The sequence below is a fragment of the Helicoverpa zea genome, chromosome 31 (genome assembly GCF_022581195.2).
Source record: "Helicoverpa zea isolate HzStark_Cry1AcR chromosome 31, ilHelZeax1.1, whole genome shotgun sequence".
NCBI classification, from domain to species: Eukaryota; Metazoa; Arthropoda; class Insecta; order Lepidoptera; family Noctuidae; genus Helicoverpa; species Helicoverpa zea.
This window is the reverse complement of record NC_061482.1, coordinates 13,280,857-13,305,521: the sequence shown is the minus strand read 5'-3', so window position 1 is coordinate 13,305,521 and position 24,665 is coordinate 13,280,857. Positions and strand designations below refer to the sequence as shown.

The 24,665-nt window shown below is 37.2% G+C and overlaps 1 protein-coding gene and 1 long non-coding RNA gene across 2 annotated transcripts in view; one reads left to right on the top strand and one right to left on the bottom strand.

Moving 5' to 3' along the window:
- The window catches only part of LOC124644944 (probable NADH dehydrogenase [ubiquinone] 1 alpha subcomplex subunit 12), a 28,062-nt gene extending 13,449 nt beyond the window's left edge, over nt 1–14,613 (bottom strand). The window contains exons 1-2 of the mRNA XM_047184640.1: nt 14,506–14,613; nt 2,500–2,625 (exon numbers count right to left, since the gene is read on the bottom strand). Of these exons, the coding sequence (XP_047040596.1) occupies nt 2,500–2,625; nt 14,506–14,613 (234 nt within the window). The remainder of the gene's footprint in view (nt 1–2,499; nt 2,626–14,505) is intronic.
- Nucleotides 715–15,866, top strand: LOC124644945. The gene is made up of 3 exons (XR_006986126.1): nt 715–935; nt 14,300–14,359; nt 15,601–15,866. It is a non-coding gene; the product is annotated as an uncharacterized LOC124644945 (long non-coding RNA).
- Nucleotides 15,867–24,665: the final 8,799 nt, after the last annotated feature.

Sequence of the window (24,665 nt, the reverse complement as noted above, 5' to 3'; positions counted from 1 at the left end):
CTTCCAGTCACGATGCAACTGAGTACCACTGTTTTAAAAGGAGCGACTGCCTATTTGACCTCCACAACCCGGTTAACCGCTCAACCCAACACCCCTCAGTTAAACTGGTCAGACTTACTGGCTTCTGACTACCCATAACGACTGCCAAGAATGTTCAATGACAGCCGGAACCTACAGTTTAACATCCCCTCCAAATAACGGTCATTGGTATCCAAAATATACGTAAAAAGTACATACGAACTTAGAAAAGTTGCATTGGCAGGTACTTGCCAGACCTGGAATCAAAGACGCACGCTCATACTTGAGAGATTGGTTCTCTACCCACTAAACCACCACGACTTCCACTAAGTCATCACGACTTTGTCATCTCAGTAACATTTAATGTTTTTTTACGTAATAATACGTGTAATATTTTTGCCACACACTACTTAAATGCGGACTAATAAGAATCACTACTTTTATCCCTATGGTCACGTCTATTGGGGTTCAGTTCTCAGCGTTTTGTTTAGTCTGCTGTGCTTTTGCCGTTAAAGTACAAAAATTAAATATATGGAACATTTCTAATGGCTATGCGTATTCCGTTGTTTTCAAGTCAACGGGCCCTTAAAATTCAATATCAGACGATTCAGATCTTTGATTTTGCTGACCCCGTAGTCGCTGGCATAAGGGACAGGATCCGCGTACGAAGTCGCGGGCAGAAGCTAGTTGAAAATAAGTGGAAATAATATTAGATATTGAGTGTTAGTTATTTAAAAGTTGGATATTTGTGCATCGTTACTAAATATTTGCAATAACATGAATACCTACGTAGGTACTTAACCTAGACAATGACCGTGCAATCAACAATACTTATTTATTTTCAGTATGATTTTAGTACTAAACTGAATGAAAATGTGCAATTTCATGACAATTTTATGCAATTCTACAGGTTACAGGTTAGTCACATAAATTGTTTTCTATTTGGAATGATAATTAAGTATCTACATAATGGGCTACGTAAAAATCTACCCCATTACATGGTAAAATAATTCATAGCCTTCTGTAACTTTTGTTTAAGCAAATCGCTGGATATTTTTAAGACACGAATTAAGGAATACTTATTTCCTATCGACCTGACCTGTACCTATGTAGGTACCATTTCTGTATGTATTTATCACATGTTTCTTATATTGTGTGTAGTGTTTATTTCATTGTGACCCTTCTGTTAGTAGGATTGGTTTAAGTTTATTCGAATATTATTGCGCTATTTTGATTTTTTTCGCTATTTATTTATTTATTACAGGGTTTACCGACAGCTTCTGTGTAGATAAAGCTTAGGGTACAATTTTGTTATTAATAGGACTTAGGTACACAGTCGCCAATTCTAGGTTAACCAACATACGCTAAATAATGATAGAATTTAAACTAGAAAATTATACAAAACAAAAAACACTTCTTATTAAAATTAAAGTAAAACTAAAGTAAAACTAAACTTGTTGCAATAAATAACACATAAACTTATGAGAACAATAACAACTGTCTTAGAAATACTTACAACTTATAAAACTATAATATCAATCCTTTACCTCCAAGTACCTAAGCCTCAGCTCCCTACTCGTCGCATACCATGGTAATTCGTTTCAGGTTAAGATATGCAAAAATATTTTGGGGCAATGATACTATTTGGTACAGGGTTTTTAAATGTTAAAAGAAATGCATCATCAGTGTTTGTATTTTATCATTTTCCTATTTGTATGCCCTGTTTGTGTCACCTGTGTGACGAATCGCGGCATGAAGGTATTTATTTAAAACCTATAAAACATGATTCTAACCTATCAATCTCAGGTTTGCTGTAAGAAAATCCATATCTGGGTTAAGCTAACATATTTACATCAACTGTCTAAATTATGTCTACCTACATGCAACCTAAAAAATAAATTCAATTTATGGTTTGGTCACGCCATCACGCTTGAAAGTCTGGACCGACTAGCTGAAAATTGGAGGGGAGGTAGCTTAAACCCGGTAGGTAGAAATAGGATAGTTTTCGTCACCATCCACCTACGCGAAGCAGTTCGGTATCTCGGGATGCGGGTGAAACCGCAGGTGGAAGCTATTAAAATACAGGAATGAATTTTAATCAGTGCTCAAAAAAAACTGGTTGTCCAGAATCATTAACAGAACATATCTGCATCATTAGTATTTTTTATTTTTACTTTTTTTTATACTCCCTAAAATCAGCAAAATATGGAGCAGCGCTCGCTTCAGTAAACCGGTTTCGCGTTGCTGTCGTGCCTACTATGACCACTGTGATCGTACAATCGGTTACAAAATAAACATCTTTCGCTATCAATAACTATTCTTTTTTGTACTAAAACACAAAAAAATAAAAATATACGTATCTATTTAACTTATTGAACTAATAAGTTGACAAATTTGGGCACTGAATAAAATTAATTCCTGTATATTTTTTTGTTTTGGTAAATTGATTGGCTGAAAAGGATACGTTTCTTGTAATCTTACCTGACTAGCATCATAGGACCATCTGACGTTGGGACTGTATTCTACCCAACGACTGCGGCCGATCATGTAGTTACAGTTCGTGTAATACTTATTACCACTCGCATCGCAGCCCACATATTTACCATCCTGAGGGAGAAATAAGTAATTGGTGTCAAATTTTTTTTTTCATTATTTAGCCCGAAATGCAGTAAAGCCTAGGTTTCACAGGTCACAGCTAGTTGTAACCGGACTAACCGGCCTTAAACGACTAAACGTAGTTGTATCCCCTATTTTCGATTAGAACCTGAGTGCTGATTCCGAGTTTTGTGAGCGTTCGCACCTCGATACGTAATTATAAGTATATTGAAATAAAGAGTCGTATGTAGGGCTGCCATCTCGAATTTCGCCAAACCCGGACAAACATATAAAAAACCCGGACATTTGGCGTAAATCGCATTTTTTCCCCGAACGAGTACGATTTTTTTTAAACAAAATAATACCTAATTTGCATAGAGCAACACGGAGGGGAGTAGCCATTGCGTTTTTTACCGATACAAAACTGTCTGTCATTTTTTGCGGGGGGAAATCACACATTCTCAAATTCTCACACAAAAACATTCTATGTCACTACGAAACGCACACTCTGACAATTGAAAAATACACTAACAATTTCACACACACATTTAAACAATCCGTGTCATAATAGTATAATAATATGACGCAACTACACTAACAAGTCCTTACACCCATAGCTGTACAACTGTCGATACGCATTATCGATAAATTCAAAAACTCGGTTAGGGAAATTAGCTTTAAATTCAAAGGCAGATATTATTATTGACTTTATTTATTATGTATAATCAAATCACATATAACAAATAAAATTACCATTTTTTTTTAATAACATAAAACTAATCCTTTTTAAAAACTACTGATAAGATACTGATACGGAACTATCACTGGTTTTTAAAATGGATTAATTTTCTATAAATATGACGAATACATTTTTGGGGGTTTGTTTTTTTCATTAAGAAAGAAATTCTTGTATCAGCATATTTTTGCATTATTAATCTTGCTAATTCCAAGTTATGATTTGTAAAATCGTTTTCGTGTGAATGGTAACTGATTGAGGGAAACAAGTCTTTGCCAATAAATTGTTTTAAGGAACGTGTCACAACTTCATGTGTGGTACAAGATCGTGTAGGTTTATTGTCGTCACTTAAATGTCTTCTTATGTCTTTTTCACAAATCCGGCATAAAAGTATAACTTCTTTTGAGGCATACAGTAACTTTCCTTTGCTTTTCTGGTGAATTAAACTTTTTTCATCAATCGGCCCAAGCAAACCTTTAATGCACGTATTGCATTTAATTTTTTTTTTTGTTGAGAAAATAACATATCCCGCTATGTACTCCACAACTTTTTCCGCAAAAGGGGATAAAAAAGTTAGAGCTTCAATCTCATCAATTAAATCGTCAGTAAAATTATCAAAATTGTGTTCGTCAGTAGCGTCATTGCTATTGTATTGTCGTACTGTTGAAGCATTAATTTTTTCTAGTGCAGATGTGCAATTCAGTATCGTAATTTTTTCCAATGGAATGCAGTTCGTTCCGTTTCCCGTTTGTGTTAATTCTGTATTAACAAGAATTTTTTTATAAATTGCTTCAAACTGGGAGCTTGAGGGATTATCGCAATAACCACCATGACTCCTTACTATGGAAAAAAATAGTTCGAGGTGATCTTGGCTTATCCTATGTAGTGGCATATATTTGAGGCCATTTTGTTGGTTTTGTATTAAATCTCGAAAGATAGATTTGGTACTCTCAATGCAGATCAAAAATCCTAAAAAACCCGTGTATCGAGGAGAATCTACTAATTTAATTTTATGCGACTCCCCGTTGCGTTTCTTTACATGGGCTGATAAGCTCAACAAAAGCTTTTGAGCTTCATCCATTTTTCGAAAAGCTTTCTCAAAGTTTTCATGGTTTAATGCTCTTTTATAACCAGTTTGACGTGACCGGGAATCCAATATATCAAAAACGTCGTTTATCAGTGAAATAAACTTCGCAGTTGCAGTTGATCCATTAAACTCCGATAAATGTAATTCTTTTTCACAAAACAAAAGCGCATCAGCAACACTTCCGCTGAACAATTGTGCTGCAAGGCGAACATTCATTATTTTTGTTTTGTAATAAATGTGATTTGCTTTTAATTTGTTAGCCATGTAAAATAATTCTTCTTCCTGTATTTTATGTAATGCTTCCACAAATAACCATTGAATTTTATTTTCATTATCATCGTAAAAACATTTGTAGTCACAAAAAGTGTTTCTAATTAATTTTAACATGTGACTTGGATCTAAAAAAAAGTGAACTCGTTGCCCCGTTGTGGGATCTAATATAGTAGTTTGCAATTTATTTGCAACTAAGCAGCAACCCAGTTCCGTAGCCATCGCTAAATTTGCTTTTGCGCCGTCACACGTTAACGCTTTTATTTCTATTCCGGTTTCATGTACTAATTCAAACGCTTTAGTTACAAGTTGAGCTTTTAACTTAGCACTTGTACCTTTAACTAAAAAATATCCGATTGGGACTTTCCATGGAGTATTAATGCCTACTAATAGAAAAACTAGGACATCTGTAGCTTCATCTGTATTATCAGTTATTAAATCGAAACCATAATCAATATATCCGAATCGTCTGTCACCACTTGGATTGTCATGTGATTGTGTCTTTATTTTCATTTCATCGAAAACTAAAGTACAGTAAATTTTACTATGTGGATTGGCATCGGCTTTATATTTTAAGGCCGCCAAGGCTTCTTTGGTAAAACCGGGCCGTCCATCAATATTACTATACCATTTAGTTAAAGTACGCGGAGCAGGTAAACACGTCCCAAACGTTTTACGAACATACTTGTAAGCTTTGGGGGAATAAAAGTTGAGAGTTAGAGCAAAACACCTCAGTTCTGGTGAATACTTGGCTCGTGAGAGCTTTCCACTTTTACATTTCTTTAATTGACGCTTAATAAGCTCTGCTTCTTCAACGCCTATTTTTTCCAGGACCATCCTTTCCTCTTTATCTATCAAAGCTTTTTCATCTAAACTCTGAAGAATTTCTTCTAGCCCAGCAACTTTTTTCTTTAAGAAAAGATTTTTAGCTTGTAGCCTTTTAATTTTTTTTTTCTGACAATCTAATTGTTGCTGCATTTTTCTTTTTCTTGGTGTAAGTGCAGTAGTGGGAATTGAAGCAGATTTTTTAGATGTTTCCTTTGACTGAGTCTGAAAACAAATGAATAAATAATTATCTCTTATCATATCTTTACATAATTTACTTAATCTCAACAGTAAAATAGAAGGAATGACAAATTTATCAATATGCGATTCTACAATAAACGATTTAAAAACAACTCACATTTTGAGGAGTTGACGATCTACACGGTGATGTCAATGAATTAGGAATAGTCCGAGTGTCATTAATGGGCCCATTAGATGATAACCTCTCATCTGGTATATTTAATGATTGTCGATGATTCTGGAAAATTAGATTAAGTTTAAAAATGTAGGCTTCATTTCACCACTATGACTAACGTCAACGAGGTACATCATGTGGAATGTACTATTCGTTTACCTAAGCTAGTATTATATTATCTATGACCTTGCACATGAATAAAATAAAAACTTACGGAACAAATACAGTTGGCGGTTGGTTTGGCGCCATCGACTAATCTCCTCCTATTGTTCGCCAACACTTGAAAGTCAGAGGTCTTAAAATGATTTGAGCAAATGACACTATTTCTTGTGGGAATCCAGGTTGGTCTGTTATGAGAAAATGTCTTCCATATATTTCTTAAATTTGGATCTTTAGGAAACCTGCAATATATAAATAAAAACACATTATATGTAGTTGACGTTCTCACTCAGTAATTTTTATTTAAATCAGAAAACCTAATCTCAAAACTTTCTCCGATTTGACTTGACCTTTCTCATTTTCATCGATAACTATCTACAAACAAACCGGCAACAACACTCGCTCGGTGACAGCGAATTCTAGGAAAAAGACTCGGATCTGTCGCTCGACCGATCCGCGTTTTGTATGAAGACGCACGGCCTTAGTTGGTAAACAAATCCGAAACAACACGATTGATAATATTGCAGTTTTTAAGTTTATAAGAAGTAAATAGCAATAACGTAATTAAAAATTACTTACATATGAAAGGTAACGCCATCTTTTTGTAAATTTGACGTGGCAGATCTCTTTTTGCAGCAAAAAACAGAACAATTCGGCATTTTTTACGACGACGTCGATTCACTCACGCAACTAGATTTAGTCTAGCGAATAGTTTAGTTGCAACTAGTTTTATTGTACGCATAGACCATTTGGACTTGTACTTTGACAGAGGGGAACGCCTGTGTATGGCTACTCCCCTCCGGTCCGCCGGTGGCCTGTGTTGCTCTATGCCTAATTTGTAATCCATTTACTATTAGCATATACTTAAATTCAATGAGGTGCTTCCTCACATGAAAGTGTCCGGGTTTTCCCCGGACACTTCTTGAAACCCCGCCCGGACGCCCCCCGGACGGCCTCCAAACGAGGACAAATCCGGGGAAACCCGGACGGATGGCAGCCCTAGTCGTATGTTATGTAACATGATTTAGATATATTCATGTGACGATTCATTTTGCCGGTTAATAATGTTTATACTCGCAAAAGTGAGCTCAAGTGTAATACGACCAAGTTCCGATGACAGACTTTATTAAATAAAAAATTCTAAAGATAAGGTGCTACGTGATTCAATGGTATGATAATCTTCGCATCGAAAAAGTTAACTTGCAAAACTCGCACTAGGCACTCAGGTGTAAGATAATATGAAATTTCTCAAACTTAAACAATAATAATTGTAGGTACAAACATTTTTCTCAGAATTAGTATTAGACTAATTGGGTGATAGTTTACTTCAGATTGTTCTCCTTTTTAGAAAGCGGTTTTACTATTGATATTTTAAAGTTAGGTACCTATTTATCTAGCAACACTCATTGTACAAAAGATAAGTTCATAACATGCGCAATTTCTTTGCACATATCTTAATGTTTTTTGTGCTAAGTTCGTCGTAACCTTCTCCTTCTGCGGCTGTGGTTAGCCTTCTGAGGCTGTTTTATTATTCTACTTCGCTTTTTAAAGGTGCAACTACACGGTGCAAGTACTTAGCTCTCGCATTTTGAGGCGCATGCATTTTAGATCGCGCATGTACCTACCAAAGCAAAATACCCACCCACGTGCTCTTGTCACTTGCTCCAGCTACATGCACCGTGTAGACGCACCCTCACATTGAAACAAAGAACATAGATCTATGTATAACGTTAATATTTCAATGAGTGTCGACACTTCGTTGTTTGAGGGTTTTGAGTAAGGTAGAAATCGTTGCAGGCGGTAGCTATTTTTGTTGGACTACGATTCTGTTTTTCATTCTTTATGACGTTCCATGTAGCCCTACATGATTCTGATATTTATGAATACTTTTTGCACATTGTACAACGGCGGACTTAACGCCTTAGGCGTTCTCTGCCAGTCTACCTTAGGGTGGTGGTGAAATAGAAATGGTAGGTGCAACACAATTTGAGCATCAGTGGAAGATAATAAAAATATATATTTATGCATATATAAATATATAACTATATATATATATATATGTTACCGTAAGATTACAAACATCGTTAGATTACAATCTATCTCGAGAGATTGTAAACTGTCGAATTATTGTGAACCGTAACATCTGATTGCAATTTAACGCATTATTTTTCGCTATATTATAATCTATCGATGAGAAATTGTCAAATTGTCAACTGTCCGAAAGCTCTCTCTGATTGGTCAGTCTTTTTGTAAGATCGACCAATCACGACCAGCCGTTCTGTTCCCATGGAGTTCCCGTAGAGTTAGGAATGAAATAGAGGTGTCAGTTAAATAAAATAAATGCTCTTCAAAAATTCTTCAAGTATTAAATTTATATAAAAATAACTCTTATAAAAATACAGTTAGGTATTTTGTCTTCAAATACAAACTAATATTTAAAAATAAAATAAAAGGGGTGCTAATTAAACAGGCTTCTTTTTAATATCATTATTCGCCCCCAAAAATGTATGTTGCCTTCTAAATTACTAAGTCAGCCACAATTAATAAAGCGTCGAGCATCTAAATAATACTATCTTAGCCACGAGTTATCTTCCACTCTAAATACAACTCAGCATGATGGTTATTTTTTTGCATCTAAATTTGTAGCATGCATTCTAACAGTAAACTTCTTAAATACTATTAAATGACATCATAAAAATATTTATTTACCTTCTAATTTTTTAACTCGTACCTACTGAGTTTTTTGTTTAAAATATAACACATCCCATATTAATTGACCCAGCATGGAAGTAAGCATGCAACATGCAGCAAGCATAACTTCTGTCACGGCTCCGGCGCTGCGGGGCTCCGGCGGTCCCATGCGAGCTTATCGTCGCAGATGGTTTTCACGCTCACCACCGCAGCTTCGGCTTGCTGGCCGGCAGAGCCGGCCAGCCTCAGCCGCGGCGGCGAGCGCTGAAACTACCTGCGCCTCAGCTCGCAGGCCGCCTCGCCCCTCCGCGCCTACGCGGTTTTGAATTGCACTCTAGGGGTAGGGCAGACAAGACTACGTGGAGTCGGTTTTGCAGCGATTCGTTTTCGTCACTAACTTCAATTTTTAATACAATTTTTAATTGTGTGTAATTTGAGTCTTAAAAATTAAGTACAATTTTTGATTTTATAAAAAATTAAACCGTCACTTATTTTTGCACGTCAAAGAGCTGTGACACCGGGAGTTGCAAAGAACATTGTCTTTTTTGACGTTCTACCAATCAGCGCGCAAGATGCATTCCGTTCTACGCCAGTTGACAATTTGACCGCTCTACATCGCTCTCGATCTTACAAAAAGACTGACCAATCAGGGAGAGCTTTCGGACAGTTGACAATTTGACAATTTCTCATCGATAGATTATAATATAGCGAAAAATAATGCGTTAAATTGCAATCAGGTGTTACGGTTTACAATAATTCGACAGTTTACAATCTCTCGAGATAGATTGTAATCTAACGATGTTTGTAATCTTACGGTGACATATATATACAACTGTATCCAGGAGTATGTAGGAGAAGATAGTGAGAAAAATGAACTACTGTAATGATTCCGCCAACTTGCCATGGATGTGATTTCGCAGTTTCATTTTAAAAGTGTATCGACTATTTACCATCCTGACCTCCAGAGGTAGCTCATACCAGAGAAGAATAGATTACACAAAGAAGGAACAGTGAATAATGTCTGAACGGTGAGCAGGGCAGTGAAGAAGACAATTATTAGCGGATATTATATTAAGTCCTATACTATTATGACATTTATATCGGGTGTGTCGTTCATAATCACATTAAATGAAATGCGTTAATATACTGGTTAATATATGTCGATTAACACCAAGAAAAAAGAAAAATACGTGAAAATAAAAAAAAATGCATTTTTCAAACAAAGTAAATAGAATAAAAATGTACGAAAATTAGAACACCATATAGAAGTCAGTCATTACAAACAGCTGAAATTCTCCCTTGAAAACTGACAGCTGTCAACTGATCAAAACATTCGATACTCCTAACTTTATCTCTGCTTTACACATGATGTTGTAAATTATGAAAACGAAAAATGAGTCCTGTGGTTAAAGGTAGAATTCCGTGGGTCGCGGCTGACGCAGCCGCGCGCGGCCTACGACAGTCGTCGGCCGCGCGCGACAATAGTCAACCTATGAAAATGTATGGCGTCGCTGCCGAGGTCCGCGACAGTCGCGCGCGGCCGACGAATTTCGTTAGCCGCGCGCGGCCGTACGCATCTCAACATGGTCTAGCGCTTAATAACATCTATAGAATCTTAGTAAAACCAGAATTGAATTGTTTTTTTTTTAGTCGGCAAAACTTCCTTTTGTTTTCATTACAACACAAATGCTTTTGAATCAGTATTTGGTAGTATCCTTCTTCATTTCTACTTTTTAAAGATAGTGTCGATTGGTAATCTATTTTCATTATACAGCCACAGCAGCACGTCATCCTCCTCTTCTTCAAGGATATCAATTAGCACTTCGACTAACGGGAACGGACGAACAAAATCTACTAATTTCAAGACAATGCCGCGCGCGGCTTACGAAATTCGTCGGCCGCGCACGACTGTCGCGGGCCACGACGGTCGCGCGCGGCCGACGACTGTCGTAACGCGGTGTCCTGCGTGACGCGGTGTCCTGCGTGAGCGACGAACGCGACGCGACGCGACGCTGCGAACGCGACGAACGCGATCAACTCAAAGGAATTCCCTACATGCGGCCTATGTGACAGTCTGCGGCGAGACGCGACGTAACGCGTACTTGTTTTGAGGGCGACCAGACGCGACACCGCGAACTATTCAGAAGCGTTGATTGTTGTGGGACAAAAAAAAACATAAATATTAAAGAAATCGTTTATTAGTACAAACAAGTTGGAAGATTGTTGCTGTCCGTACTTTAAATATGAACTTTCAAGCAAAATTGTAACACAACTTCTCCATGATTTGAGAAGTAATGACCAAAATCACGTAGGACATCTGTCGCGTATAGCATCGCGTCGCATTACGTCGCGTCGTGTTGCGTCGCGTCGCGTCGCGTTCGTCGCTCACGCGGTGTCCTGCGTTACAATTTTGCTTGAAAGTTCATATTTAAAGTACAGACAGCAACAATCTTCCAACTTGTTTGTACTAATAAACGATTTCTTTAATATTTATGTTTTTTTTGTCCCACAACAATCAACGCTTCTGAATAGTTCGCGGTGTCGCGTCTGGTCGCCCTCAAAACAAGTACCGCGGTGTCCTGCGTGAGCGACGAACGCGACGCGACGCGACGCAACACGACGCGACGTAATGCGACGCGATGCTATACGCGACAGATGTCCTACGTGATTTTGGTCATTACTTCTCAAATCATGGAGAAGTTGTGTTACAATTTTGCTTGAAAGTTCATATTTAAAGTACAGACAGCAACAATCTTCCAACTTGTTTGTACTAATAAACGATTTCTTTAATATTTATGTTTTTTTTGTCCCACAACAATCAACGCTTCTGAATAGTTCGCGGTGTCGCGTCTGGTCGCCCTCAAAACAAGTACGCGTTACGTCGCGTCTCGCCGCAGACTGTCACATAGGCCGCATGTAGGGAATTCCTTTGAATTGATCGCGTTCGTCGCGTTCGCAGCGTCGCGTCGCGTCGCGTTCGTCGCTCACGCAGGACACCGCGTACGCGTTACGTCGCGTCTCGCCGCAGACTGTCACATAGGCCGCATGTAGGGAATTTCTTTGAGTTGATCGCGTTCGTCGCGTTCGCAGCGTCGCGTCGCGTCGCGTTCGTCGCTCACGCGGTGTCCTGCGTGAGCGACGAACGCGACGCGACGCGACGCAACACGACGCGACGTAATGCGACGCGATGCTATACGCGACAGATGTCCTACGTGATTTTGGTCATTACTTCTCAAATCATGGAGAAGTTGTGTTACAATTTTGCTTGAAAGTTCATATTTAAAGTACAGACAGCAACAATCTTCCAACTTGTTTGTACTAATAAACGATTTCTTTAATATTTATGTTTTTTTTTGTCCCACAACAATCAACGCTTCTGAATAGTTCGCGGTGTCGCGTCTGGTCGCCCTCAAAACAAGTACGCGTTACGTCGCGTCTCGCCGCAGACTGTCACATAGGCCGCATGTAGGGAATTCCTTTGAGTTGATCGCGTTCGTCGCGTTCGCAGCGTCGCGTCGCGTCGCGTTCGTCGCTCACGCAGGACACCGCGTTACGCAGGACACCGCGTAAGCCGCGCGCGGCTGTCGTAGCCGCTATCCTCGGAATTCTACCTTAAACCACTGAATGGATTAGGTAATTTTTTTTACAATTCGCTATAGAATATCATGAAGTACATGTGATAGAATTTAATGTGATTATAAACGACACACCCGATACACTATTATATGATAGGTATTTAGTCGTATACTTATTCAAACAGGTACAGGTTTTTTTTGTATTTTTTTTTTAGAAAGTCGTGTAGGTATTATTATCTATTATGGCTCAGTTTCGGCAGCTCACGCAACTAGCATTATTAAACATTTTATAATTTTTAGTAAACTAAAAATTTGATGCAACGAATAGGTAAAGAAAACGCAGTAACGTGCCACTGTGGGCTTTTAATTTAAAGTAAACTTGATTTGCTAGTTCCGTATAGCATGCCAGCGCTTCTTCCTTCTTGAGCAGTTCAGCCTCACTATACAGGTCAATATTATAGTATGCATAGTGATTCGTGCCGCTACAAGGTCAGCAGATCACCAGACAACTCTGGTGTCATGCGGAACCGGTGGGAGTATGTCTTGTCGAAGCTGTGGTTGGTGTGCATAAAGTATATATCCATAGGTTTTATAGTCTTTGATGGTGAGTATTTGTGTTGTGTGGAAGTATGTCTGTGTGTTCCCGGAAGTGGGCGATGTCGTCTAGATTAGGGAAAATGCTTTCGGTGTGCTATTCCTGTTCGCTGGACGTATAGCGCGCCTACCAAAGTTCCAGGCTAGGTACGTATGCGAAGCTTATGTTCCACGGAGGACATTGACAACTGAGCTGTAGTCGGCGGCTTGAGAAGAAGGGTCGTTAGTTTCGCGGCAGCAATAGTAAGAGAAATGGGAAATAAAGATTTTGCTTCAAAATCTATCACCAAAAGTGACGATAGATAATTATAAATGGGTATAATTTAGGCGATCACCAAAAATATTTTTAAGACTCTAAGCTGAGGCACCAAATAAATTATACAACTCCAAAAAAAATAAATTGACTTTATTAAAAGGGCACTAAAGTATATAATATTATGATCCAAAAAAAATAAAATAACATCAGAAAAATCGCAAATCTCGCACAAATATTATTTTTGGTTCCCAAAATGGATTAATGGTCACCAAATTCTATCCAACTAAAAGATTAATATTACTACCAAAATCAAACTTAGTGACGAAAACGAATCGCTGCAAAACCGACTCCACGTAGTCTTGTCTGCCCTACCCCTAGAGTGCAATTCAAATCCGCATAGGCGCAGAGGGCCGAGGCGGCGAGGCGGCTTATCGGCGCAGGTAGTTTTTAAGGCTCGCCGCCGCGGCTGAGGCTGGCCGGCTTTGCCGGCCAGCAAGCCGAAGCTGCGGTGGTGAGCGTGAAAACCATCTGCGACGATAAGCTCGCATGGGACCGCCGGAGCCCCGCAGTGCCGGAGCCGTGACAGAAGCCATGCTTGCTGCATGTTTCGTGCTTACATTTTACTACTGAGTTACACACAAATTCATATAACAATAAATAAGCGACGTACGTTTGGGAACCCCAGTATATTAATTGGTATTTGGGAAATATTCTAGCGATCGTTAGCTTTTTTAGTCTAACAAAAATTACCAAATTAGGAGTCATGGTATTACATAATTGGTAACATCTAAGTAGTGACAATATATAATATTTGGTCTAAAGTGTATTTTAAAGGCGTCCATATATTTTTTTAGTAGTCAATAATACGAAAAAATGGTTTTACCTAATAATATTTTTGGAAACGTTATTTGGTGACCATTTATCCATTTTGGTAACCGTTTAGAATTTTTTTGGTAGTAAAATAGGTACTTTTTTGGGTGGTGTTTAAACACAAGCCATTATAAATATTCAGGTTTTTGTCAGGTGCTTGAAGAATATTAGTAAAAATAATTAATATAAATATTTTTATCCTTCACAGGTAGATAGATTTTAAACTGAGATTTCAACTCTGCCAACGAGCTTAAATCAACATAAGTAGGTAAGTTTAAAGTTGAAAAAGATTTTTATTTAAATTCCCCAGAGACCTTAGCGTGTTACGTGTTACCTACCTACCGTACCTACCTGGTGTCAGCCTTTCGTTGGAATATAATTATTTATGTGACATCTCTTGGGTTCACAGCTTACCTTTAATGCATCGAATCTCCACAGTTTATACAAAGCTTTCATCAAACCACCACTCTGCTTTATCATCCTGAAGAGCCTTGCCCATTTGTCCAATGCAAGGAACGACATTTTGTATTTTTAATAACCGATGCAACTGTATAATTGTTATTAAAATTAAATCAATTATTATTTTACTATTCGAATAAAATATTTTTATTGCCAATTTCCCATGAACGTCACGTCAAAAGTTGTGACAAATAAAATTACGATTTTGAATGTAGGTCGAAACCTTTTGCTTAATTTATAAAGGTCCAATATGTAGTTTTCAATAGCGAAAAAATTTTGACTGCCTCGTTGGTCTACTTGTCGATAGCGCCACTACAGTGCACGAGGTCTCGAGTTCGATTCCTAGGACGGTCCGAAATCGCTCTGAGGGTTTTAGAAATTTTCACAAGGCAGCCCGGAGTCTGGATGTTGGCGGTGTCACACCGCCGTGCCTGGGACGTGAAGCCGGCGTTCCCGAATGCTACTCGCAGTAGCAGTCGTTGTTACAATTCCATGTCAGAGGCCGTCAGGCAGATTTGAGAAAACTCTGACACCAGGGCCCCGATTCTCCTAATTTTACTTAAGCGTCATACGATTCACGTTCGACTCGATTCGACTGAGATCCGATCCCGACTCGATTACGATTGAAGCGTATGTGGCATTCCGCTATTTTTTCTTTGAAATAAAGATTTTTATCCTTTTCTGTCATTCAATAATGAATCATTTTGTCTGCAAACGATTTACGATTGCAAAATGATTGTACAGCAAACTACCGTATAGACCAAAATCACCAAAATAGCAGACCAATCGCACACCAATCAAATGTCAATCGAATACGATTGGTCTTTTATTAGTAGCAGAATGCCCGATATGGTTAAAACTGCTATTGCGATCATATTGCGATTCGATTTCTACTCGATTTTGACATTATTAACTTAGAAGAATCGGGCCCCAGGACTTGCTAGATGATTAAAACCACTCGATAAGAAGACTAGTGAAAAAGAATTTCTGCATTTTATCTGCATGATCTTTATGTGCATTATTTAATAAAGTCGCCCCTCTGCCCCACAGGTAATGATGCAGCAGTTGAAGGGATAACATGATGCCTGAGCTACTTCATATTCATTAGAAGACGATGTCCACGGCAGGTAGAGCTACGAGGGAAAATGAAGATAACCAATGTGATCATGCTTTAGATTGTGCAGAGATACTACCTCTATATTCCAGAAATTATAGTTGTTGCTCGGATAGTTACTTAAATGATATCCTTTTAAAATAATAGATTCTTTTCATTTGATTGTCAATTCTGAGCACAATTAAAACGTTAGTTTAAATAATGAAGATTTTCATTTAAATAAATCCCAAAGGATCCTGGTGCCTTAGCGTGCTACGCGCTACATTCATACCTGGGAGGGCACATAAAGCCAGCGCCCCCTAATACTACACATACATACAAGGATTCAGTATCAGATAAGCAATCGTCGTTGCAATTCCACGTCAGAGGCCATCAGGCGTAAGTATTTTATAAAGAAAACTATGACACTAGGACTTGAACTTGCAGCTCACTCGATAAAAAAGTACAAAATCCACTAACAAGATGTTCATGTATAAGATACTTTGTCTAATTTACCCTTTTCTGAAAAGCTTAGAGAAATTATCAATTTTATTAACTCTTCTTTCGGAGGGCACGATAAACTGTAGGTCACAGTTGTCATATGAACATCTTTGGCAGTCGTTGAAGATAGTCAAAAGCCAGTAAGTCTGACAACCAGTCTCACGTAGAGGTATAGCTTGCTCAGGTAACTGGGTTGAGGTCAGATAGGCAGCCCTTCCTTGTAAAATACTGATACTCAGCTGCAACCGGTCAGGCTGGAAACTGACCCCAACATACTTGGGAAAAAGGCTTAGCAGAAGGCAGAACTCTTCTAAGGAAAAAGGAATTTGTAAAGAAAACCCGAAGAAAGCAACGTAATAATTTATTATTAATCACTTGATTCACATACAGATTCACAGCCTAATCCAGAAATAAGAACGAACAATATAATGACAGATCTCTTGCTAATCGTGGCGCGAGCTTCACGTGTTCTCTAAATTCGACAAAATAAAGACTGACACTACAATTTTCTTAATGTCTGAACCATTACCCTTCTATCTCATCCTTCTAAATCATAATGATTATTTTTCCGACCCAAATATCGACCAATAGAATTGCACCATTCGACGTCACGTGGTACAACCTACATGGTATTATACTGAAAATTTTTTGAATATTTTCTCTGGTCGTTGCTACGTCAAACTGACAGGTTGTGGCCGACATTTGGGACGGAAAAATAATCTCCCGAATACCACACGAGCTTCATAATTATCTGGCATTTCCCTCAAGGTTCCCTGCAAACAAATGAAGGAGTCAAGTTTTTCAGGTTAAAAAATAACGAGCGCGAAGCGCGAGTGATTTTTCCTGAAAAACTTGACGACTTAACAACGAACCTATCGGAAAATACCCGATAATTTTGAAGCTCTTGTGGTATTATAAGTGAAAATGTTATTCAAAGATATCGATAGATTTGACAGCCCAAGTTTCATCATCTGTTAATTAAGTGAATATTATAAAGATATTATTAATCAAATGATTCAGTCAATATTGGTAAGTATAAAGCTCTTTATTAACATGAATGGATAAGCACTCTTTATAGAGAAATCATAACATACATGTAAAGCTCGCGCGTAGTGACATAATATTACAACACTTCGTAAATAATATAATGAATACTTTAAACAAATTAAATAAAGCCTTTTAATTGGGAAGACATTCTCCAGTGCGAAGTAAACTTATTTATGATAATATGAGGAGACAGCCAGGATGACAAAAATACTAATGTTTTGTTAGAATCGACCTTAGTTTAAAACACGTAACAACCTTTAAGAAAACCCCACCTCCGGAATATATTTTATACAGAAATAATTCACCATAATATGCACAACAATAACGTATTTTTCGAAAAACATCCCGGCTATCGTTTAATGACGCAAGTCAGGTTTCAGTAGGAATTCGATGCTAACTTTTTGTACGCTAAGATTTCAACTCCTCCATTCCTATATGTAACGTTTTTAATTTTGGCCTAGCTGAATCCTACTTTCAATTCGCCCTTATATTAACAGTATAGTATTCAGTTAAGTCTAAATAAATTATAAAAGAAAAAAATACAATAATTTGTACCAAAAAATCTCTAAACTCCGAATGGCACATAGTTACCCCATTTATACAAACACAACATTAATATTAAGTAACTAGAGTAATAATTAAGTACAATCAGAATTGAGAAATGGATAAATATAACTTGAAAATATGATCTAAAAAAATAAGTAAATTACAAAAAGAATAAACTATAGCACTTTTAAATATGGCGTTTCTCCCGAAACGGATTCAGCAGAAAACCCTCTTTTGTTTAGATGAATTATCTCCAAAACTTTTCTTTTTACATAATCTTATTAAGTCTTAGAAGTACAATACAGTCCAGGTTTGGAATTATGTAATACTAAAAGTGGATTTCTAGAACCTATCTAATCTAAATACTTCACATAATTTATATGGAGCTAATATCAAAACTCAATCAGTAATCGCAACACAACTCACAGATAGGTTATGGAAATCCGCATTATAAGGATACATATGTATAGTACACGCTGTACACGGTCTATTAAGTATTAAGACGGGCTACGTATCTCTACCACAGTAAGTACACAGTAATGGACATCTTACGCTCAGTTTTCCGACGAGGCCAAACTCTTCGTTAAAACAAAAGCAAGTGGGACTCAGCACGACCCTTTATTTAGCACTCCTAAGAAATGAAGAATTCAAATAGAAGGTTTTTGAGTACCTACATCGCGGACAGACTAAGGGTAAGACGAAAATAAGCTAGTAATACGTGTACCGCCTTTACAGAGTGGCAAACTAAACACATAATTACACAGATTTATATAAAGTAAGTACATTACACATATGTACATAAAGTAGCTACATTATTATGTTACACTAAAGTAATGTTCCAAATTAATACAATGATTGTATTTTTTTACCAAAAAGTGTAATACTGATTGAGGTATAACACTTTACTGTTAAATTAATTAAACGTAGTTATTCGCAATCCGTTAGCGGCCCGCTAAAGGGTGTTGAGGCTGAGGTGATATTTCAAACAAGTCAAGACATTCCTACGTAAGTCGGCCTAGACGAACAATTGAACATTGTGCAATATTACAATAAAAAACATTGCGCAATTTTCAACATTATCACTACTCGGTTGATTTTGCAGTGATAGTAAGGGTGCGTCCACATCTGGCGAATGCGCCGCGAATGCGCAGCACGCGAGCCGATCGCGAGCTGCCCGCGAGCTGCGCGCGTGCATTTTTGTTCGTGCGCCGCTTCTGCGCCGCCCGCGCGCAGCTCGCGCGCGACCTAAGCGCCGCACGCGAGCGGCGCGCAGGCGGCGCGCGACGTCTGACATCTTCGATAGCACTGAGCCAATATACGGAACTGTAAGGGCGAGAACTGATTGCGCGCAGATCGCGCGCCGCTCGCGCGCCGCTCGCGCGCTCTATACGAGCCTTGCGTGAGTTGCGCTAAAGAGGCGCACCGAACTATTGCAGTGACTGCACGCGCGCAGCTCGCGGACAGCTCGCGATCGGCTCGCGTGCTGCGCATTCGCGGCGCATTTGCCAGATGTGGACGCACCCTAATATTGGCAACTTCATTGGTTGTCTAGAGAGGGCTCAAAACAACTGAAGTTGATAAATGACCATCCAATGATGGATCCCTGTAGTGGATCGCCAACGCACAACAAATACATATTTTATTAACACGTTGTTTTGTCATTTAAACACTACGGACATTGTTTTATTTACATTAGTATTAAGTCATAGTCTCAAATATTTTTTACTAAAATTTTGAGTAAAAAATATTATTTAAATAATTTTAATAGTCTGTACATATCTCGATGTACGAGTATCAGTTTATTTGAATCGCATGTGGCTTAAGAGGCACTTTGTTTCCCTTTAAAATATTGCACAGTAATGACTTTCGGACTATTTTTGTGAAATTAAGAATTGAGCATACAAAAAAAACACTTTAGGTACTAAAATATAAGTGTAATAGCTGGCGAAATCACCAAGTGTAAATTCTTTTTTACCAAAGAGACAAAAACAGTGCAATGTTAGAATTTTAGAAATCTAAGTCTAGTTTGCTGGAATGATTCTGACTTATAACTTAATCTTATAAATTATTTCCCTTCATAAATTAATTGCAAAAACTTCGTTGTTCGTCAGTACATACTTCAATACGATACCATATGCTAAGAATTGCATATTGAGATTTAAACCACTTTCGAAATCTGGAAACTCTACCCAATTATGAATGAGATATGAGTTGATATTGATATTGCAGTAAATAGAATATATTTTTATACTTTACTAAATATTGCATAAATATTTATCAACAAGACTTAAAGTACAAAAAAATCGTTATCGCATATGCCATTCATATCATGTAAATAATAATTTATAAGAAAGATAATATATTTTAGTGTTCATATGACAAAACAGCGCATCTTATATACATACAACTTATCCTAAATGTAGCGAACGCCACTTACATCGATTTTACACTAAATATAAACATATTTACACATAAGCTACGAAAATATATTTTAAGAAGAAGAAATTAAAATATATTGAAACCAAAGGAAATTTCAAGGTTTTAAAGTCTTGCTACAGAGGTACAAAATAGTTAGATTTGTTTACACAAAAAGATAGAACATCCTATAACTTTATCATGTCCGTTATATTCCCGTAACAAACCATACAATATTTTGCCCCGACAGCTACAAACTATCTTTACTAATTACCCGCTACGAGAAATACGTACTATCATTCATTACGTCCTCATTAATAACAATATTTGGAAAAAGTATAACTCCGAAATAAATATTAAAAAAAGAACCAACAGTTTCGAAGAAAAAAAAAACCGGCCAAGTGCGAGTCGGACTCGTGCACGAAGAGTTCCGTAAATTACAGTTAAATCAACCTATCTCAAAAACTATAAGAGATACTTTGATCAAACCAAAAATCGTTGAAAGAGTTAATTAGCATGCATCACCTCTATTTTTTTTAGAATTTTATACCCCGTAGTTATAAAAATAGAGGGGGGGGGACATACTTTTTACGACTTTGAGAGCTGATATCTCAAAAACCGTTCACTTTAAGAAAAATGTTTTTTAGAAAACTTTATATCATTTTAAAAGACCTTTCCATTGATACCCCACACGGGTATGTACATCGAAAAAAAAAATTTCATCCCTCAGTTACATGTATGGGGGGCCCCACCCCCAATTCTTTTTTTTACTATTTAGTGTCATATTTTTGTAGCGGTTCATACAACACATATTCCCATCAAATTTCATCACTGTAGTACTTATAGTTTCCGAGTAAATCGGCTGTGACAGACGGACAGACGGACAGACGGACAGACGGACATGACGAAACTATAAGGGTTCCGTTTTTGCCATTTTGGCTACGGAACCCTAAAAACAAGTCTGAAACACATCTTTCTGACGTATGTCAACTATGAAGAAATAACAGTAGTTTGTAGTGGAATACTAGTAATAATAGGTAAGTTTTTATAGTAGAAGATACTATTAGAAGTAGAATACAACTTAATTCTTTAATACTAGCAATAGAATGCTAAGGGTGAGTTGCACGATTCAGCTATAACGAAAATCGAACCATAACCAACCGTAAACTTACCGCCCATTGGTCAAGTCGGCGATTTGACAACTAAAAATGGTTCGGCTATCGTTATAGTTAAATGGTGCAACTCACCATAAATTAGTCAGGTCAAAGTCAAGTAGTCGTATAACAGTAGTAACAATCAATTTAAAAATGAAGAGGTACTTAGGTATAGTGATTTTTTCCTAGCAGGAAAGCTATAAGATGATTAAGACCAAAGAGTTTTCAATTACTCCGCTGGGGACAGAGATGACTGATATAAACTTGAAAATCTACCAAAGCTAACAATGTATAGTTGTTGGTGTTTCTATAAGTACCTACAGTGTAGTAGACAGCTGTAACATTAACAGCTTTTCAACTTTGATGGAAACATTTGCGTTAAAATTCTATCATTATATGTGTGGTAAATCTACAATAATATATGTATGTGGAAAGCGTCTATTTTGAACAATTGCAGTCCCTCGACATAACCTTTTAATTTGAGGTTACATCTTGGACTTTTTATAACAACTTCGATTATATGCTATACAAAAATATCTGTTTAAACTGTTTAATTTGGCTCGTTATCACAGAGAAGGGGTACCGCCCGCGGCACTAAGTTTTTTCACTACTTTAAATCGCTCAATATATTCTACATATATAAATACCTACTGATGCGTCCCCAGCGGTTAAGCATTTAGGTACTGGTTCTAGAGAAAATAACCTTCAGTCAATTGCATATTTATACGTTTATCTATGTGTACTACTTAGCGCTTATAAATGTTGTCTAGGCTACGCAACGCACGGACAATGCGACAATAGTTTATAGTAATAGTTTATTTGCGTTATTGATGTCAGCCCTTACGCTTTCTTACCAATCGCTCCAAAGAGTAGCTTTACTACCGTGCCTGCATTTTATTGAACTAGTGACATATTCATTTCATTTCTATAAAATTTCTATTAAAGCATTAGTTTCGCATTTGATAGTTTTATGTCGAATTCGGCGGTGTACAATATAAATTCTCTGCAACACATTGTGGTTTACAGTAAGTATAACTTTTGATGACTGAATAAATTAAAAAAAAACGGAATATGTTACTTTCGTTTCACTTGAATTCACCACAACTTCATACAAACTCTCACTAAGTACGTATTCTTCGGATATAAATTATGTCTACAATTGTATAGATGTGGAAAAATCTATTGTTACTTGGTAATACTTCTAACATATTGTAAAGTGTAAGTACGTTGTTAATATCTGTTAATCTATTCAATATATTTTGGCACTATTACTACGGAAGATTAAGTTGATACTGAATACTGCTTGAAAAACTATAAGGTACTCTAAATATGGGACACTTGAGTCCGTATTACGACAAATTCGATCCTACAACACAGTGCCACGAAGGGTCGGAATTATATCAAACAAATATTTCCATTTCTTTTCAGCACTTAAATATACATAGATTAAACATGTCATAACATGATCTTAAATTAATGAGGGCGCTTACTCTGCTATTGAAATAAATGTAGGTTGCACAACTATCTTTGTATATGTATGAACTATGTACGGTCTGAAGCTAAGAGGAAGAGCCCCAATGATAATGCAAAAAATAAGGCATGGAAGCCACTTTTTTTGTTATAGCGTATTTGACCTTTGGTCTCTGCGAATATTTAGCAATGTAAGGCAAAATTATTTTTTATGCATATTTTTGCCGTATAAAATAAATGTGTTAAACCCCTCGTTAACTGTGGTAGTAACTGTCCCCAAATGTTGACATTAATTTTACTCTTTAAACTTGATGTATCGGCATAACACCAATCCATCTTTGACTTTAAAAAACTCCCAAACAATAAATATACAGGTTTCACAATTCTCATTATTGTATAACAATGAAAAATAGTTTATAAATCAACTATTTAAGTAATACATTTTGTTGGCAACTACGTTGGAAGATTTTGGTCTATATCGTCGTTATAAACAACTATCATAAAGTTCAGTACAATAAGTACAGTTCGATGTCAAAACTTTATAATGACAAAATTACAGATAAACTTCTTTTTCTAAATTAAGTTATTTGCAGATATTCACAGATGACGTATTTTAGGTACTGAACCTACTTTATCTTTGTGTCAAAAATCGTTAAATAAAATAAAAAAACTAAACGTACTATAGCCAAAAAATGTATAAAGGATATACTGTATATTATCATAATGTACTAAGGAGTGTGACCCTACTAAGAATATACAAGATTTACAAAGTCCGCAGCGGTTTATCCTTTCAATATAAAGTCTTTAATACTAAAAAAAACTAGCGATCGAAGTAAACTTAATAAGTAAACTAAATACTCTCAAAAATATGTAATATTATATTATAACCCAAGTATACTAGCGACAGTCTATAATATTTGTAGTATATAAAAAAAATGTCTGGTTCTGGGAACAAGATCATCACGTCTTTAAGTACTTTTGTTAAAGCTCCCGCAAAAATAAAGTAAAAATAAATATGAACAATCAATCCATAAATTTGCAATTTCGATAATAAATCGATGTTGACTAGGATTTAAAGTGGAATCGGTTATAGAATAGTCGGTTTTTATATATCGTGGCAAAATAACCATACATATCTAATATTCGCCTAGAAGACGTCTATTCTATCTTAACAAGGGTCGTAACACATCAACTGCGACATGGATTTTAAGCGTGTCAACTCGAGCCGTCCCACGGAGAACAAAATGACTGGCGGAGATGTCATAACGCAAAATCTCATAAGAAAGTAACGCACCAAAATGCGGGTGTTCGAGTGAGGAACGTTATTAGCTCCGCCTTTACATGCCTTCTATGGAACCCAACCATTATTTTCAAAGTAAAATCACCAATTAATCAAGACATATCCTACTTATATCCTACTTAGGTGATCTTCACACTGCCCCGCATCACGCTGCATCTTGCGTGTCGACGCACCTACGCGCATTCCTGCGGGAGTGCAGATCTGCATCATCGTGCGGGTTTTTCACGCACTCACGCGCGTAGGTGCGTTTTGTAAATTCACGCACAGCGAGTTCCATTTTCAAATATACACGTCACGCCCATTCAAAATCACGCGCGGCATTGCGGGATTCAGTGTGCCATACCTTGCGTCTCGCGCCGCACCTACGCGCGGGGGTGCGTGTTTCTCCGCATGTATGTGCGTGATCCGCATGAACGCGCGTGGATGCATTTTCAGTGTGTTGGACTATGCGTGTTTTCCATACAAACGGAGATATTTCCATACAACGGAAAAAAACGCATCCACGCACTACGCTGCATCATGCGGGGCAGTGTGATAATCGCCTTATATTATAAATGTGAAAGTTTGTGAGAATGTATGGATGTATGTT